This window comes from Copadichromis virginalis, linkage group LG20, assembly GCF_057382275.1.
Source record: "Copadichromis virginalis isolate Kocher_CV1m ecotype Utaka linkage group LG20, C_Virginalis_male_GT1.1, whole genome shotgun sequence".
NCBI classification, from domain to species: domain Eukaryota; kingdom Metazoa; phylum Chordata; class Actinopteri; order Cichliformes; family Cichlidae; genus Copadichromis; species Copadichromis virginalis.
Window position 1 is genome coordinate 27,499,692 of NC_140637.1, and position 16,930 is coordinate 27,516,621.

At 40.7% G+C, this 16,930-nt stretch overlaps 1 protein-coding gene across 1 annotated transcript in view; it reads left to right on the forward strand.

Annotated features, from left to right (window-relative positions):
- The window catches only part of LOC146684992 (natural resistance-associated macrophage protein 2-like), a 30,790-nt gene extending 15,983 nt beyond the window's left edge, over positions 1–14,807 (forward strand). The window contains exons 11-16 of the mRNA XM_085443995.1: positions 70–156; positions 2,885–3,004; positions 3,283–3,432; positions 7,330–7,403; positions 11,742–11,895; positions 14,491–14,807. Coding sequence (XP_085300121.1) covers positions 70–156; positions 2,885–3,004; positions 3,283–3,432; positions 7,330–7,403; positions 11,742–11,895; positions 14,491–14,598 — 693 coding nt within the window. The 3' untranslated portion in view covers positions 14,599–14,807. The remainder of the gene's footprint in view (positions 1–69; positions 157–2,884; positions 3,005–3,282; positions 3,433–7,329; positions 7,404–11,741; positions 11,896–14,490) is intronic.
- Positions 14,808–16,930: the final 2,123 nt, after the last annotated feature.

Below are 16,930 nucleotides of genomic sequence, written 5' to 3' on the forward strand. Positions count from 1 at the left end.
GTTCAGAGTCGAGATGGAAATTCAGCAGTCTGTTTTGCTTTCCTCCCTCCCCCCGTTTTCTTTTTTCAGTTCAATGTCTGTAATCAAACAGGCAGTCCGCATTTAGACCTGTTCCCTCTGAATAATGAAACTCTCAAGGTGGACATCTACAAAGGGGTAAGCTTTTATGTATGGGCTCAAAATGTGGTCATAAATATTTTGTACTTGTAAATCACTTTTGTATGTGTAAAAAGAATTTGTGTGTGTAAAAAAGATTTGTGTGTGGACCCCTGCAAGTTACAAGTACGAATTTTTTCTTCCTTTCATCTGATTGGTCAATGTCATGTCAATCACAAATGTAACAATCCAATCAGAGAACAGATGGGTTTGGCTGTTGGAGGGGCGCTTTTTTTTGAAACATGATAAGAAAAGTCTGTGACCATTTAAATGTATAACAAAACAAATATGTTTACAAATAAACAGGTAAAGATACTGTTGAATGCACGCCTCTCAGCATATTTGCTCATACCACATGTTTAAATTGAGTGCGATTATAAAGTAATAAGACTCAAACTACAGTGGTCCCTCGTTTATAGTGGTAGTTACGTTCTAAAAATAATCTGTGTGAAATCCGCGAAGTGGCTAACCTGATTTTTTTTTTACAGTTATTATAGCTGTTTTAAGGCTGTAAAGCCACTCACTACACACTTTATACACTTTTCTCCGACAGGCTCGAACATTTCCACACTTTTCTCTGGTTTAAACACTCTAAAAGTTCAAACCTTCGTAGAAAAATAAGTCCAGTATTATAGAACGAAACGAAAGTCACCCGCGGTTGCCTTTGATGGTGCAAAACATTTCATCGAAATTTTTGTTTGTTGGAGAAAACTTACAAACATACAGTACCTCACTTCAGAGTCACATTGGTAGTGATCGAAGATTTAGGTAAATTTGACAAGGTGAACCAATGACTGTATAAAACATGGACGACGCGACAGCTCCCCAAGAATGAAGCCAAAACGTCTCTATCGCCCCCTGGTGTCTGGCTGCAGTATAGGTCATAAACCCCGCCTCCTCCATGTTAGCGGATAGGACCATTGACAGTCATTGAGGTGAATCAGAAATACTTTATTAATCCAGAAGGAAATGGTCTACAGCCAATCAGAATACAGAACACAATGTGCTGTTTAAAAAAAAACAAAAAAAAAAAAACATGCAAAATTGCATAAAAAAGATCTACAAAACAGCGAGACCACGAAAGGTGAACCGCGTTATAGCGAAGGACCACTGTATACCAAAACTTGACCTAATTTAAAGATTTTTAAGGTCATCTCCTTGTGCATGTCTGAAATGCTATTTTTTTTTATGCTTCTTGCAATTCCCGTTGAGATCAGTGATGAACAACAGCTAAAATCGAAGTCTGTGCAAAGATGTGAATTGATGCAAATTCAGACCAGGTGACACATTTAGAGGCAAACACGTGTCTGCAAGCTTTGATCCACACAAAATGCGAACTTTGTTTTTTCCTTCAGAGCTGGCATCAATTAAAAAAGCTGCTGGAACGCAATTTAAGATTTTGGCCCATATTCACATGATAGTGTTACACAGTTGATGCAAATCGTCCGTTTAACCTCATCTATTCAATTGACATCTACCATCCGAATGTTGCAGCAAAAATAAAGAACACTTTTCTCCTATTGCCCAGTTTTGCTGAGCCTCTGTGTATTGGAGCCTGTTGCCTGCTCTTAGCAGACAGGAGTGGCACTGGTGTGGTCTTTTGCATTCAGAGATGCTCTTCTGCATGCTTTGGTTGGATTTTTTCCCCCGAGAACAGCTGCTCCCTAGATATTTTTCTCTTTTTCGGGCCACTTTCTGTAAACACTAGAGATGGTTGTTAATTATTTAAATCACAACGTGTTTAGCAGCAAGTTCTCTTTACCGTTCCTGAATGTATTGATCTGCTAACATTTAATTAACTCATTAGAGCTTTGCCTTAATAAGCAGTTGAACTGTATCTAATGAAGTGACCGTATGTAGTGGAATTACAAGAAAAGGAGTGAACGAACTTAAGGGAAAATATTTGTGGCTTTTTTCAGAAACTGTGTGGACACATTTGGTCTGAGCATACTTATACTTGCATATGCATGTGTGATTTCACCACAGAGCTTTAAATTGCACAAAGAGCTATCATCAGCTTCTGCGTCAAATTGACTCAGAGCGCTTGCTGGGGATCATCACTGATCTCCAGCTACGGCCCAGAAAACAAATAGAAAAGCTCGGGGTCATTTCTTATTTTTAAATTTAAAGGCTTATTCATGCATGTGTTGCTACATCAGATTATCTATCCAACCAATCACTCGTTTTATTTGCTGATTATCCAGCTAAGGTCTGTCCATCACATTCTATTGCCGTATATTATGTCGTTTTCCACACTGTTATGAAATATTCCTGTAATAAATCAAAGACACCCATCAGTACAGCTCATTGGGCTACACTGTAGGGAATAAAGGATTCCTACGCTGTAATTAAAAGCAGAAGTTATCCGTGAATTCACAGAAATTGTTGGTTTTTTTTCACTATTTTAAAAAAAGTGGTGTGTTTGACGCCCCTGCTTGCGAACAGAACTCGGGGTGTTTGTAGCCTCCGTGTAGTTTATTCAGTAAAACTTAAAAGCACATAAACAGGTCAAATTTGCAGCACATAATGACAGGATTGTGTTTTATATAATATTTCTGAGATCATCTGGATTCAAGCCCTGCAGGAAATGGTGACAATGACATTAACATGCATTTATTCTTAACTCCCTCTCTGGTTTTAGTGGCAGCAAAGTGGGCCTGCGCTGGTTTTGCAGAGCATGTTTTCTGTTTTTTATCCACTGTCATCTGTGTTTGCGTGTCTGTAACAGGGAGTGGTGCTCGGCTGTTTCTTTGGCCCAGCTGCTCTCTACATATGGGCCGTGGGGATCCTTGCAGCTGGTCAGAGCTCCACCATGACTGGAACATACTCCGGCCAGTTTGTCATGGAGGTCAGTGAGAAAGGAAGAACCAGATGTGAACAAAAACCACATGTAAAGCTCAAACAGTGGAAATGTCAGCACTAACTCTTTCCCTTTAACGCAGATATGTTCTCCCATTCTTTCTTTACTTGAGCCCTTTATTTGGCCTGTTCAAAAGCTCCTGCGTGTAATTTACTTATTTACTTATAATCACGTACAGCTGCAGTCGGTTTGCTTCACTAAATCTTTTGTAAACAAGCCCCGTTTTCTTGTAAATGTCACCGACTCATTTGTTCTTCTTCCCTCAGGGCTTCTTAAACTTGCGCTGGTCACGTTTCGCTCGGGTGTTGCTGACCCGCACGCTTGCCATCATGCCCACCCTGCTCGTGGCCATCTTCCAGGACGTGCAGCACCTGACAGGCATGAATGACTTCCTGAACGTGCTGCAGAGCATGCAGGTCAGACAGAGGTTAAAACCAGTTCAGCTTCATTCAACCATCCGCCAACAGCACCACTATTCTTTTAGGCTTATTTATCTTTGTAGTGCTGTTCTTATTAAGTGCATTAAGGTCATTAACATAACTTAAATGCACAAGCAAGCAGGACTGGTTTTCAGGTTTTGGATCAAGTTCTAGGTTGGTAAAATCAAAACAGGCTGTACTCTTATCGTTAAATGATAAGATAAGACTGTCTAAGTGGCAATAAGAATGCCTCGTTGGAAAAAAGAAACAGGGTTGACCCAGTTGCTTCAGATGTAATCCTGCAGTATGAAAGAATTTATTGTCTGTAGTGAATAAAATGTTGCCAGACTGGGTCCAGTTGCTTCAGAAATATTGAATACACAGCACGAATGAGTTGCAAAGCATCTTTGTTACTTAATTTGTGTGTAATTAATGTTCCTGCATACTTAATATACACTGATTCACAGTCCCCAAGGAAAGCAGGCAAACCTTAGGTCCAGGCATTCATGTGGATATTACTTTGATACATAATAACTACTTTATTTTCTTTAAAGGAACCCATTCTGTTCTATTTCAGCTCTGTATAATTATCCCCAGAGGCTACTACAGTAGCTTTAAGCAGCTTAAGCATCTCTCCCTTTAAGCTGACTTCTTCTGATTGGCTGCACCACACAAACAAAAGGTTTGAGCGGTAGATGGACGAGTTTCTGTATTCCTGAGATGACCATGTTTGTGATATTCGCTCCCAGATATTTCATACTGATCCAAGACAAAAAACCTGTCTGAAACAGTTTATGCCTAATTCTGTGGAGAATCTTTGTAGAGCCTAGGATGTAACTTATGTAAGGGCCCAGTGTCATTGCCCACATGTATGCTTCTCTAGTGTGGTGCATACGTGTTAATCACAGTGCCTGTCCCGAAAGTCCTAATATATTATATTGATGCTATGATTATTATTCCTTATACTGAGGCGGTTATTGTTATTCTCTCGCTGATAAATTCAAAAACAGCAGTGAAAATGTTGCAGGTGTTAATCACCATTATAAGTCAGGTTTACTCATCGTGGTTTGTGCTGCTCAGTGTGTGAAAACAGTTAAATATGATCATTAATCTTTATTGCTTAAAAACAGCAATATATCATCTGGACGTTTTCAGTGGGAGAAACATTTTATCACTCCCACTGAAATTGCTCCATCCAGATGGATCGGCTTTCTGGGATTTCCTTACCTGGATGAGTGAGCGTGCATTAGGACAGATGCATGCTCAGATAAGCTAAGCAAGACAAAAATTACAGGGGAAAAATTCAGCTGTACCACTGTCTGCATAGTGGGATTGGTCATGTGTAGAACTACATCTTAAAACTGATAAATGAACATAAAAGAGCTTAAAGGCATTAAGCCTCCTCAATTGAAATCACTGTGCATCACTGCAGATTAATTTATACATGAGGTTTCTTGAAGGTGTTGACTGCAGCAGCTACAAACACTGCAGCTATGCATCATTGTAGTCTATCATTATAACAGCAGGTGTCCTGCAAACAGGTGTAAAGAAGCATTTTCACTCTTTCCATAACTAGGAAGGGAAAATGTTTGCTTGTGCGTACATCGTACGACATTGTGTATAACTACCTTCATCATGTCTCATTTGATCTGTAATAACATGTCTACTAATATGTTTTTGGGGGAAGTTTTCATAACATGAGGAACAAAAACCTGAAGACTTCCTCAGGGTTTTTTCTCAGGGCGAGGTGTTAGCTAAAAACCAGAGTTACAGAGTGGTGTTGTGGATTATAAAGGCAGTGGGCATGGAGGTTTTAATGGAAAAACACGAGCTGCATCTGGGAAATGTGGGATCAATCCTTTTTGGGGGACTTTAATTTACTCCTCAGTTTCCCTCAACTTTACAAGCACCTAGAATCAAACAAACACCACATCCCTTTGAAAAGATAAGTTTGGACACTTATTCCTTAGAGACATCAACACTGAACACATCAAAACCATGCCATAGTTATTGATATGGAAATATTTGTTGGCTGTCAAACAAACTCAGCTGGGTTTTGGTCAGATTGCTGCAGAGGTCAGGTCACTCCATCACTCTATTTCTTGGTCAAGCAGCTCTTACGGTGCTGCTGGAAAAACAAATTATGGCCCCACTGAGCATGAACCACATGGGATGGCGTTTCGCTGTGGGATGTTGTGGTAGCCATGCTGTTCAAGTGTTGCCTTGAATTCTCAATAAATCACCAACCGTGTCTCATGCTTCACAGTGGGAACCACACATGCAGATAACATCCGTTCACCTTGACTGTTCCTCACAAAGACACAGAGCTCACATCTGGATTCATCCAGATGTCTAATATTTGTTCCTCCAAGTTTTCTTCTTCTTCTTGGTCTTCTGAAGTCTTGGTTTCTTTGCAGCATTTCTATCATAAAGGAATCATCAGTGGTCTGATGTGAGCTGTAGTCTGAATTATTGATTTCCAGTGCTCAAACTTCCAAACTTAACAAGAGAATTTCTAGATTTTTTTAAGCATTGCTTAAAAAACTGTTGTTGTTTTTTAACCAAAAACATTTACAACCTCATAAAGCTGAATGTAATGATACTGTGTAAAGTTAAATAAATCCAGTCGAGCCATTTAAGACCACTAAAATCAACAGTTTTGCTCTGCATTGCACAAAATAATGAAAAACCTTTTAAATAAGTAGGGTTTCTAAAAATGTTAACAGTAATACTTAGTGTATGTAGTATTTGAATGTAGTAATACTACATTCAGTATGATTATTACAGCTTTAGTTAGTTATTTGCTGTTAACTAACAAATAGTTGATAACTAGTAATATCTCCAGAATTTATGTAAACCTTTCACCACCAGGGGGCAGCAGTTTAGCGGGAAATGTTTTTTAGATGCCTCACTCCTCTTTGAAGTCACTCATATAAAGCCAGGGACACCTTGTTGTTCCTCCTGTGCATGCGAAGCGTTGTAGGAGAGTCACCCCCGTGTAAACCACACCTGCTTAAAACCAGAAGTTCCTTTCCTAAAGCTAACATAACTGTCTCCTTGGAAGCTGCCTCACTGTGTCGAGTTTACTTGCTTTCTCCAGGTATTACAGCGTCCTCACACAGTCCAAAGACATGCATGGGGTTGAGTTCATTGATATAATTCTAAATTTAGTTGTATATCTCTGTGTCAGCCCCTGCAGCAGAAATAAATAAATAAGAAGATCTTTGTAAAATCTCAAAATACACAATTATTTAAAAAGTACATCAAGATTACATTCATTTGCAGCACCATCTTGTGATACAGACTGGTAATACATCAAAGACCAGCTCTAATTCATCTTCAGTAGATATCACTTCAACACAATACATTTGAGATGTGTTTGTTTTTTCACATGCTCCAGTGTTTGGTGTATGGTAATGTGTAGTGTGAAGCCTAAAATAACCAGGCCAAAGCCAATCAAGTAAATAACACGGTGCTATGTGAATGGACTGAGTGCAAAGACTGAGACTTAAATGCTGCCAGTTTCATTGATTAGCTCTGCCAACAAGGAGCCTGCCAGACAACACAGAGGGACAAACAAAGGAAAACATCTGCCAGTGAACTCCAACACTTCAAGTGCCCATAAAAACAGGAAAGCAGCTAAATAAGTATCAGAATAGTAAAATGTACCCTTTTTTCACTGATTTGAACTTCCTCATTTCATTACCTGAGTATTCTACCTAAACTTTACTACAAGTACAAGCAGACATAGAGGTAGCTAAAAAGAAAAAAAAATTACAAAATCACTCCACATGTGCCAAAAGACTTCCCTCTGCACCTCCCAGTGGACGAAGAGGTTAACAGTTGGTGTGATCATTTAGTGTAACACATCATCTTCTTCTTCTTCTCTCCCAGCTGCCATTCGCCCTCATTCCCATCCTCACGTTTACCAGTTTGCCATCTCTCATGAACGAGTTTGCCAATGGACTGTAAGTAAATCAAATCAAACCTGCTTGTTTTTATTATAACCCTGTTCTTTAAACAAAGCAAAATACAAATCATATTATAAATGCGTATATATATTTAAATATATATTTAAATGCAAAGTGATGACACTGAAAAATTGTGGGGTTTTTGTTTGTTTGTTTTTTTTAAATAAAAGCTTCTTTTGAATTTGATACCAGCAACACCCTTAAATGGGAGCAACAAAAGACTGGAAAAAATGAGTAAAAAAACGTGATGCATCATCTGAGAGCAAATGCAGTTAATTAGTAACATAAGTATAAAATTACACAGAGAGTACCCCAGAGAGGAGGACTTTAGAAGCAAAAATGAGAAGGGGTTCAACACTGTGAGAGATTACAAGGGCAATTTGTTTAATAATTTGGAAATAATTTTCTTCAACATCAAATTGAAAAGAAATAGAGGAATTCATCATCTCAGAGAAATCTCTGTATACAAGGCAAAAGTTTAAAAGAGCTGCGATGCTGCAGTTAAAATCTCTGCATGGGCTCAGGAACACTTGGGAAACCCTCAGTGGTGCATCCACAAATATAAAGTTAAATATCCACCATGCAGACAGATCTAAACGCCACCAAGAAACGCCTGTTCAGGGCTCATTTAAGAGGCACTGTGGCCAAGTGGAGAGCCTGACCATCCTATGTCAAAGTTGGTATCTGTGCATGGATAATTTGCATATCTTTAAAGGCACCATCAGTGCTTAATGATGTGCGTGGGTTTTGGAGCAACATAAGCTGCCCTGCAGACTTTAGCAAGTCTTTGCCAAACCATGTTCTGCACGGTTCCAGACATGCCAAGCACGAGGACATAACAAATATAACAAAGGCAACGGACCGGTAACCCATGGCAACGGACAGTTAACCCATAACAACGCATGTAAACGCATGGCAACGGACAGTTAACCCATAACAACGCATGTAAACGCATGGCAACGGACAGTTAACCCATAACAACGCATGTAAACGCATGGCAACGGACAGTTAACGCATGGCAACGGACAGTTAACCCATGGCAACGGTCAGGTAACCCATGGCAACGGACCGGTTACCATGGCAACGGACCGGTAACCCATGGCAACGGACCGGTTACCATGGCAACGGACCGGTAACCCATGGCAACGGACAGTTAACCCATAACAACGCATGTAAACGCATGGCAACGGACAGTTAACCCATAACAACGCATGTAAACGCATGGCAACGGACAGATAACCCATGGCAACGGACAGTTAACCCATAACAACGCATGTAAACGCATGGCAACGGATAGTTAACCCATAACAACACATGTAAACGCATGGCAACGGACAGTTAACGCATGGCAACGGTCAGGTAACCCATGGCAACGGTCAGGTAACCCATGGCAACGGACCGGTTACCATGGCAACGGACCGGTTACCATGGCAACGGACCGGTAACCCATGGCAACGGACCGGTTACCATGGCAACGGACCGGTAACCCATGGCAACGGACCGGTTACCATGGCAACGGACCGGTAACCCATGGCAACGGACAGTTAACCCATAACAACGCATGTAAACGCATGGCAACGGACAGTTAACCCATAACAACGCATGTAAACGCATGGCAACGGACAGTTAACCCATAACAACGCATGTAAACGCATGGCAACGGACAGATAACCCATGGCAACGGACAGTTAACCCATAACAACGCATGTAAACGCATGGCAACGGACAGTTAACCAATAACAACACATGTAAACGCATGGCAACGGACAGTTAACCCATGGCAACGGTCAGGTAACCCATGGCAACGGACCGGTTACCATGGCAACGGACCGGTTACCATGGCAACGGACCGGTAACCCATGGCAACGGACCGGTTACCATGGCAACGGACCGGTAACCCATGGCAACGGACAGTTAACCCATAACAACGCATGTAAACGCATGGCAACGGACAGTTAACCCATAACAACGCATGTAAACGCATGGCAACGGACAGTTAACCAATAACAACACATGTAAACGCATGGCAACGGACAGTTAACGCATGGCAACGGACAGTTAACCCATGGCAACGGTCAGGTAACCCATGGCAACGGACCGGTTACCATGGCAACGGACCGGTTACCATGGCAACGGACCGGTAACCCATGGCAACGGACAGTTAACCCATAACAACGCATGTAAACGCATGGCAACGGACAGTTAACCCATAACAACGCATGTAAACGCATGGCAACGGACAGTTAACCCATAACAACGCATGTAAACGCATGGCAACGGACAGTTAACCCATAACAACGCATGTAAACGCATGGCAACGGACAGTTAACCCATGGCAACGGTCAGGTAACCCATGGCAACGGACCGGTTACCATGGCAACGGACCGGTAACCCATGGCAACGGACCGGTTACCATGGCAACGGACCCGTAACCCATGGCAACGGACAGTTAACCCATAACAACGCATGTAAACGCATGGCAACGGACAGTTAACCCATAACAACGCATGTAAACGCATGGCAACGGACAGATAACCCATGGCAACGGACAGTTAACCCATAACAACGCATGTAAACGCATGGCAACGGACAGTTAACCAATAACAACACATGTAAACGCATGGCAACGGACAGTTAACGCATGGCAACGGACAGTTAACCCATGGCAACGGACAGTTAACCCATGGCAACGGTCAGGTAACCCATGGCAACGGACCGGTTACCATGGCAACGGACCGGTAACCCATGGCAACGGACTGGTTACCATGGCAACGGACCGGTAACCCATGGCAACGGACAGTTAACCCATAACAACGCATGTAAACGCATGGCAACGGACAGTTAACCCATAACAACGCATGTAAACGCATGTAAACGCATGGCAACGGACAGTTAACCCATAACAACGCATGTAAACGCATGGCAACGGACAGTTAACGCATGGCAACGGACAGTTAACCCATGGCAACGGTCAGGTAACCCATGGCAACGGACCGGTTACCATGGCAACGGACCGGTAACCCATGGCAACGGACCGGTTACCATGGCAACGGACCGGTAACCCATGGCAACGGACAGTTAACCCATAACAACGCATGTAAACGCATGGCAACGGACAGTTAACCCATAATAACGCATGTAAACGCATGGCAACGGACAGTTAACCCATAACAACGCATGTAAACGCATGGCAACGGACAGTTAACGCATGGCAACGGACAGTTAACGCATGGCAACGGACAGTTAACCCATGGCAACGGTCAGGTAACCCATGGCAACGGACCGGTAACCCATGGCAACGGACCGGTTACCATGGCAACGGACCGGTAACCCATGGCAACGGACCGGTAACCCATGGCAACGGACAGTTAACCCATAACAACGCATGTAAACGCATGGCAACGGACAGTTAACCCATAACAACGCATGTAAACGCATGGCAACGGACAGTTAACCCATAACAACGCATGTAAACGCATGGCAACGGACAGTTAACCCATAACAACGCATGTAAACGCATGGCAACGGACAGTTTTGATTGATTGATTGATTGATTGGTAATTTATTTCAACATGTGAACAATATACAAGTACATTTAGAAAAGAAATGAGAGAAAAAATATATATACTATACAAATTACATACAAAAAAACATTCTGATTAATTTACATGTTGAAAGGGAGTGGGAAGAAGTATACACTTATTTAATCCCACCCCTGTCCCATAAATTATCAGTGAATATTTAGTCAGCTTCCTTACTGATATAATTTGTAATAAAAATAGTGAACAGATTTCTGATATACTATATACTATAATATCACATCATGAATTTTTTGTTTGTTTGTTTTTAAATAGAGACATTCACTTAATTTAAATATTTTCCTTTTCTTTATAGATCGAGAAGATCATATTTTTATAACTCTTTTTGAACAGTTTTATGTTTGGACATTGCTTTAATTCCATATTCAGTTTCTTCCATAGTTTCACTCCTTGAACAGAAACACAAAAGCCTTTTCTTGTAGTACAAAGGAAGTGCTGAGCAGCTGAAATTTTATACCAGGCACGAATCTGAAAATATTTTGCTTTCAAATATAAAGCAGAAAGTCTCCTTAGTTTCCAAACTGAGATGAAACAAGAGTAAAACCTTACCATTGTCCCGACCTTCCCCCCCCCCCCCCCCCCCCAACTGGGGCATCGGTTTTTCAAAAATCCATAACATCTATTATTTTCATCAGCTGATGTGTTGTTTATGTGCCTTTTTAGCGCTAACACATCATCTGAACTTTTATTGGAGCGTGCCTCCCTTTAAACTTCACCCGTTCTTATCTTTCTGCAGAGTATTTAAGATAGGAGGCGGAGTGGTGATCTTGATCGTGTGTGCCATCAACATGTACTTCGTCGTAGTCTACGTGAGCATGCTGGGCAGCGTGTGGCTGTACGTGCTGTCGGCTTTCCTGTCCATAGCATACCTGGTGTTTGTTGGATACTTGGTAGGTAACAGCAGGTTGTATGGGAGCTGTCCTTGGGAGGGTTTAACTTTGTTTTACTGAGTGAACATTAACTTCTTGGGCATTTAATAGTCAAAGCGTGTTTTCACAAATCTTCAGAGAATTATCTCTGAGCTCCCAACTTAGCCTAAAATTATTAAAAAGGAATTCCAGCTTCAGAGTGACTTTGGAGCAACTCTGAACAAAAAAGGGACCAAAACTTTTACGTCAGTGAGGAGGTGTGGTTGTGGGTTTAATGGACCTTTTACTTTTTACATGCCAGAGCCCATCGATGACACGCATATAAAGGCACAATGCAATTTCTGCAGTTAAGCATTGTTATTACAGTGGCATGTTTAAATTGAGTTCAATTGGTTAACTAACCAGCCAATCAAAATGTTGATCATCAGCGAGATACATGAGAATTGCTCTTTGGGTCCATCTTTCACTTTTTTCCATCAGCAACTGTACAAAATATAGGAAAAGAAACACTCAAAGGCAGCTACGATAACCTTTAATTAGTAATGTCCTCTTGTATAAATGAACACTATGAATCAATCACCACATCTTAACCCTGTAACACTGTGTCGTATTTTTAATTTTTGTGTCAATAAATTGCACAAAAATGCCAGATATTGTCCTCTTGCATACACGGTGGGGATAGCAGCACAGAACAGAGCAAGATCAATGACAACAGATTTGAGGTTGTTTAAGTCAGGAAAGTCAAATCAAAGAATTGGAGTGGAGCTGTGTTGTAAAGTGATGTGCCGATACAGGCCAGAGCTACAGCATGACCAGGTGGATGCAAGGATTTCAGCTGACGAGATTTGGAGTTTGGGGCAGAAATACCACAAATTTACTGCTTCTAGCCTCGTGGCCGTCAGTGTTTGCTGTTTTTTTTAACACAAAAAATTATTTTAAGATGTTAGTTATCATACTAAGCTTTTTAGACCATTAAAAAGTGATTGTCTGACTAAGTTGTCGGTGTGTATCGCTCTTGTATGTTTGGGTAATTTTGCTCCTTTTGCATTGCATTCTCTAATTTAAAGTTATGCAGCCACTTTGAGAAGTATTCAGGTCCCTTCACTTTATTAACACTTCTTTTGTTTCGAGTTTTAAAGCCTATAATAAACAAAATAAAAATATTTTATTTTTTTAAATGTTAGAAAGTCTCCGCTCCACTGAGCAGTACATAAACAGAACTGTTTAGCCAGGACTTTGCAGAAGCAGCTGCAGCTTTAAATCTCTTTGCGAGAGTGTCTGCAGGATTTGGACACCTGGATTTGGGCAGTTTTCTTTCCAGCAGATCCTCTTGAACTTTTCTTTTTTTTTTTTTTGAAAATATTTTTATTGAAAAAAGAAAACAGTACTTGCAGTTACCGAAATACAATCAACCTTTCTTAATTTTCCTAAGTAAATTAACATATATATATATATATATATATATATATATATATATATATATATATATATGAAAAAAAAAAAACAGCAAAAAAAACAAAAAAACAAAACACAACGCCCCCCCCCCAGTCCCACACAGATCAACACAACCATCAAACATATTAGAGGAATATAACAGTAACAAAAGTAGATTTAAACAGGCAATACCTCTAGACTAGCAAAATAAGAGATAAAGGGTTGCCACTTGTGAAAAAATTTGGCTGTGCAACCTCTCAACGTATATTTAATTTTTTCAAGTTTTAAAAAAAACATGACATCTTTAAGCCACCGGGAAATAGTAGGATACTTAGCAGACTTCCAATGCAACAATATTAGACGTCTCGCTAATAGGGATGTGAAGGCTATAATATCCCTTTGTGTGGAATCAAGTGTAAGTGAGCGAGCAGGAATCCCAAACACAGCAATCAGAGGACAAGGATGAAGAGTTACCCCAAGAACAGTTGACATAATAGCAAAATACCTTGTCCAGAAACCTTGTAGCTCAGGGCACAGAAAAAACATGTGGCTAAGGTGACAAGGAGAACCATGGCATTTATCACATTTATTTTCCACTTCTGGATACAATTCAGAAAGTCTAGACTTAGAGAAATGCACCCTGTGTATGACCTTAAATTGAATAAGTCCAAGACGAGCACAGGAGGTGGAAGATCGTATCCTCGTTATAGCCCGTTCCCAAGACTCCTCATGTATTCGAAATCCCAGTTCTTCTTCCCATGTACGCTTAAGCTTAACATTAGAGTGGTTACTAAAAGACAGAATAGCATCATAGAGTTTCGAAATGGTTCCTCTGTGATGAGGAACAAATGATAACGTAGTTTCCCACTGCTGTTCTGGAGGTAAAGAGGGGAAATTTGGGCTCTTGAACTTTTCAAGGCTGGATGGGAAAGCATCTCTGGACTGCCGTCTTCATCTCCGCAGATGTTCTGTGAGGTTTAAATCTGGTCTTTGGCTAGTCCACTCAAGGACAGTCTTAGACATGTCCTGAAGGCTCTCCGGCGGGTCTGAATGCTTTCTCAAGTGATGCATAACTTGAACAAATTCATTCTGTAAACCTTTTTTTTTTTTTTTTTTTTTTTTTGGCCTGTGTGTGTGTGCTTTTTTTCTTTTTTTTTTATTCTGTCTTTTTTTGTGCTGCAGGTGTGGTTATGTCTGATCGCTCTGGGGGTGTCCTGGCTCGATCCGAGCACCAGGAGAGGGAACGACACGACCATCCTGATCCAGCGGCAGCCTGAGTTTGACTCATGACATTCGGGTCAAAGGTGCATCTGTGGACAACCTGACTGACTGTGTTTAGCTCCAGATGAAGTCTTATTTAGTCCCAAGTTATTTATACGAAATGTTTGTTGACTTTCAGATGAACTTTGACGTTTGGTTGGTGCTGTACAGATTTTTTTTTTTAGTAATGAAGAAACAAATTTATTTGTCACTGTAACTTTATTAAAAGGTAACATGCTGATTGTGAAAAGCTTAGGTGAATTTTAAAGATTGACAGGTTTACAGACGTCTGATGTTTATAATCTTTTTTTGAAGGACTTAATATGACAGAAAACATGTCAGGACTTTTTTAAGAAACCAAACAGACTGAATCCCTGTGAAGAAGATTTACAAATGATACCCAGGCTTTTAAAATCAGTGGTTTCATGTTCAGGAGGGAGTTTTAAAGTTTTAAAGACAAATTCATGTCTTCAAAAATGCCTTTCAACAACAAGGCAGTGACGTGCTGGATTTCAGCAGACATATTTTATTTTTACAGCTCACTATCACACATTTGCTCAAGAAGCTTCAGAATCTCAGCAGCATACGGAATCTTCTGACATGCAGCAGAGATAAGGAGAAACTTCCCCAAATGCAGGAAGTCGCTAAAGAAAAAAAGAGGTCAGGAAGAGCCGCTGAGGAAGGATCCAGGATGTTATGCTCAGAAAAGCAACAGTGCAGACTTCCAATGTGAACAACTGAGATGACAAAATTAGACCTTAAACGTCTGAAGAAACTGAATTTATCGGAGAGGTGTTAAGACGTGATGAAAAAAAGAAATATAAAAATAAATGAAGTAACAAAATCAGCTAAAATTGCACTAATATAATTAAACAGGAGAATAACGTGTAAGTTATTAATAAACAGACTCAATTTTTGTTCTTAAACGGCGCTAGAAGTGTGCAAAAACAAAGTTTTCTGGAAGTTCACTTACAAACGCTAAAGACCGCTTCAATCCAAGAAATACAGTAAACAAACATTTTTTGGTTTGGTTACATTTTTTGTATTTTGAGCTAATTGAATTCAAACTGCAGTTTCTCTTTCAGCCACAGGGAGGTGTTGCAGGCTTCAGGAGAGACTTCTCATTTACAGTAAACATTTCACTACCACAGCTTACAGCATAACACATTAAAGGACATGCAGGCTTACATCATGCCCATGTGCAGTCACCAAAAGCAGCGTTACTGTGTGAGACTAAATGACTGCTGAGCGCTGAGACTCGCTGCTGCTGCTGCTGCACATGCCTGTGGTGGTATGTCAGAAGAGTTGCAACTTATTGTGCAACTGAGAGCCAAACACTGCTTGTTTCACTGTTTGAATTCCAGTGCTGAAGTGCTTCGGCTTTGCGAGCTGAGCTGAGGCGGATGAACAGGTTTTTCTTTGCATTGTGGCGGGGAACTTTTTTTTTTTTCCTTCTCTCTCTCTCTCTCTCTCTCTCCCTGTCATGGAGGCAGACTTATGTAAGAGGGGAGAGTCTTCCCACCGCCCCTCTCTGTTTTTGTTTTTCTCAATGAGCCAATGTCTCCCTGCCTAGGCCTCACAGCCTGTCCAGTAGGCCCCTTTCCTGGAAACATAGCCTAGCAGAGGCCACTCAGGGGCAGGCCTGTGAGGTGGGAGGGTGGGGTGGGGGGGCTCTTCCAGCAAATCACATGATTTGACCCTACAGTCATAGCTCTACATGAGGCTCAGATGCTGCAAGAACATTTCAGCAGCCAGTTTGTCATCAGCATGATTGGATGCGGCTTTAATGCATGGCAGAGTGCATGAGGCTGTAAGTAGACTCCGTGCATCCCCAGGTGTGACATTTTTGAAGTAGAAACACAACATCTAAAGGACAGTGTGTGTGTGTGTGTGTGTGTGTGTGTGTGTGTGTGTGTGTGTGTGTGTGTGTGTGTGTTCTTTAAAGTCAGTTATGTCATTTATTTTTATGTTGTTGGGCTTAATGCCAAAATAAACTTGATGAACAGTTTTGCAGAGATTAAAAAAATATATTTTAGTATTTGATTATGCTCACCATGATATTTAAAAATGTAATATTGATAGAGTGTCAATAATGCACATGTGATAATAATTGTTTTTTTGTGTGCCATTTCCACAGCGATGGTTACAGACTCTCCTTTTGTAGTCTTTGCACTTATTTTAAGTTGAAGTTATTTGCCATAGATTAACATTGTAGCTATTTTTCTCTCTGTATATATTGCAATAATATTGATTCAGTCTGACAATAATTGTTAATTGAAAATCCATTATTGTGACAGCCCTACTTGATGGAAATTCAGTGATGTGTTTCATCCAATCTAAAGCTGATGCATCGAGCTTCTTT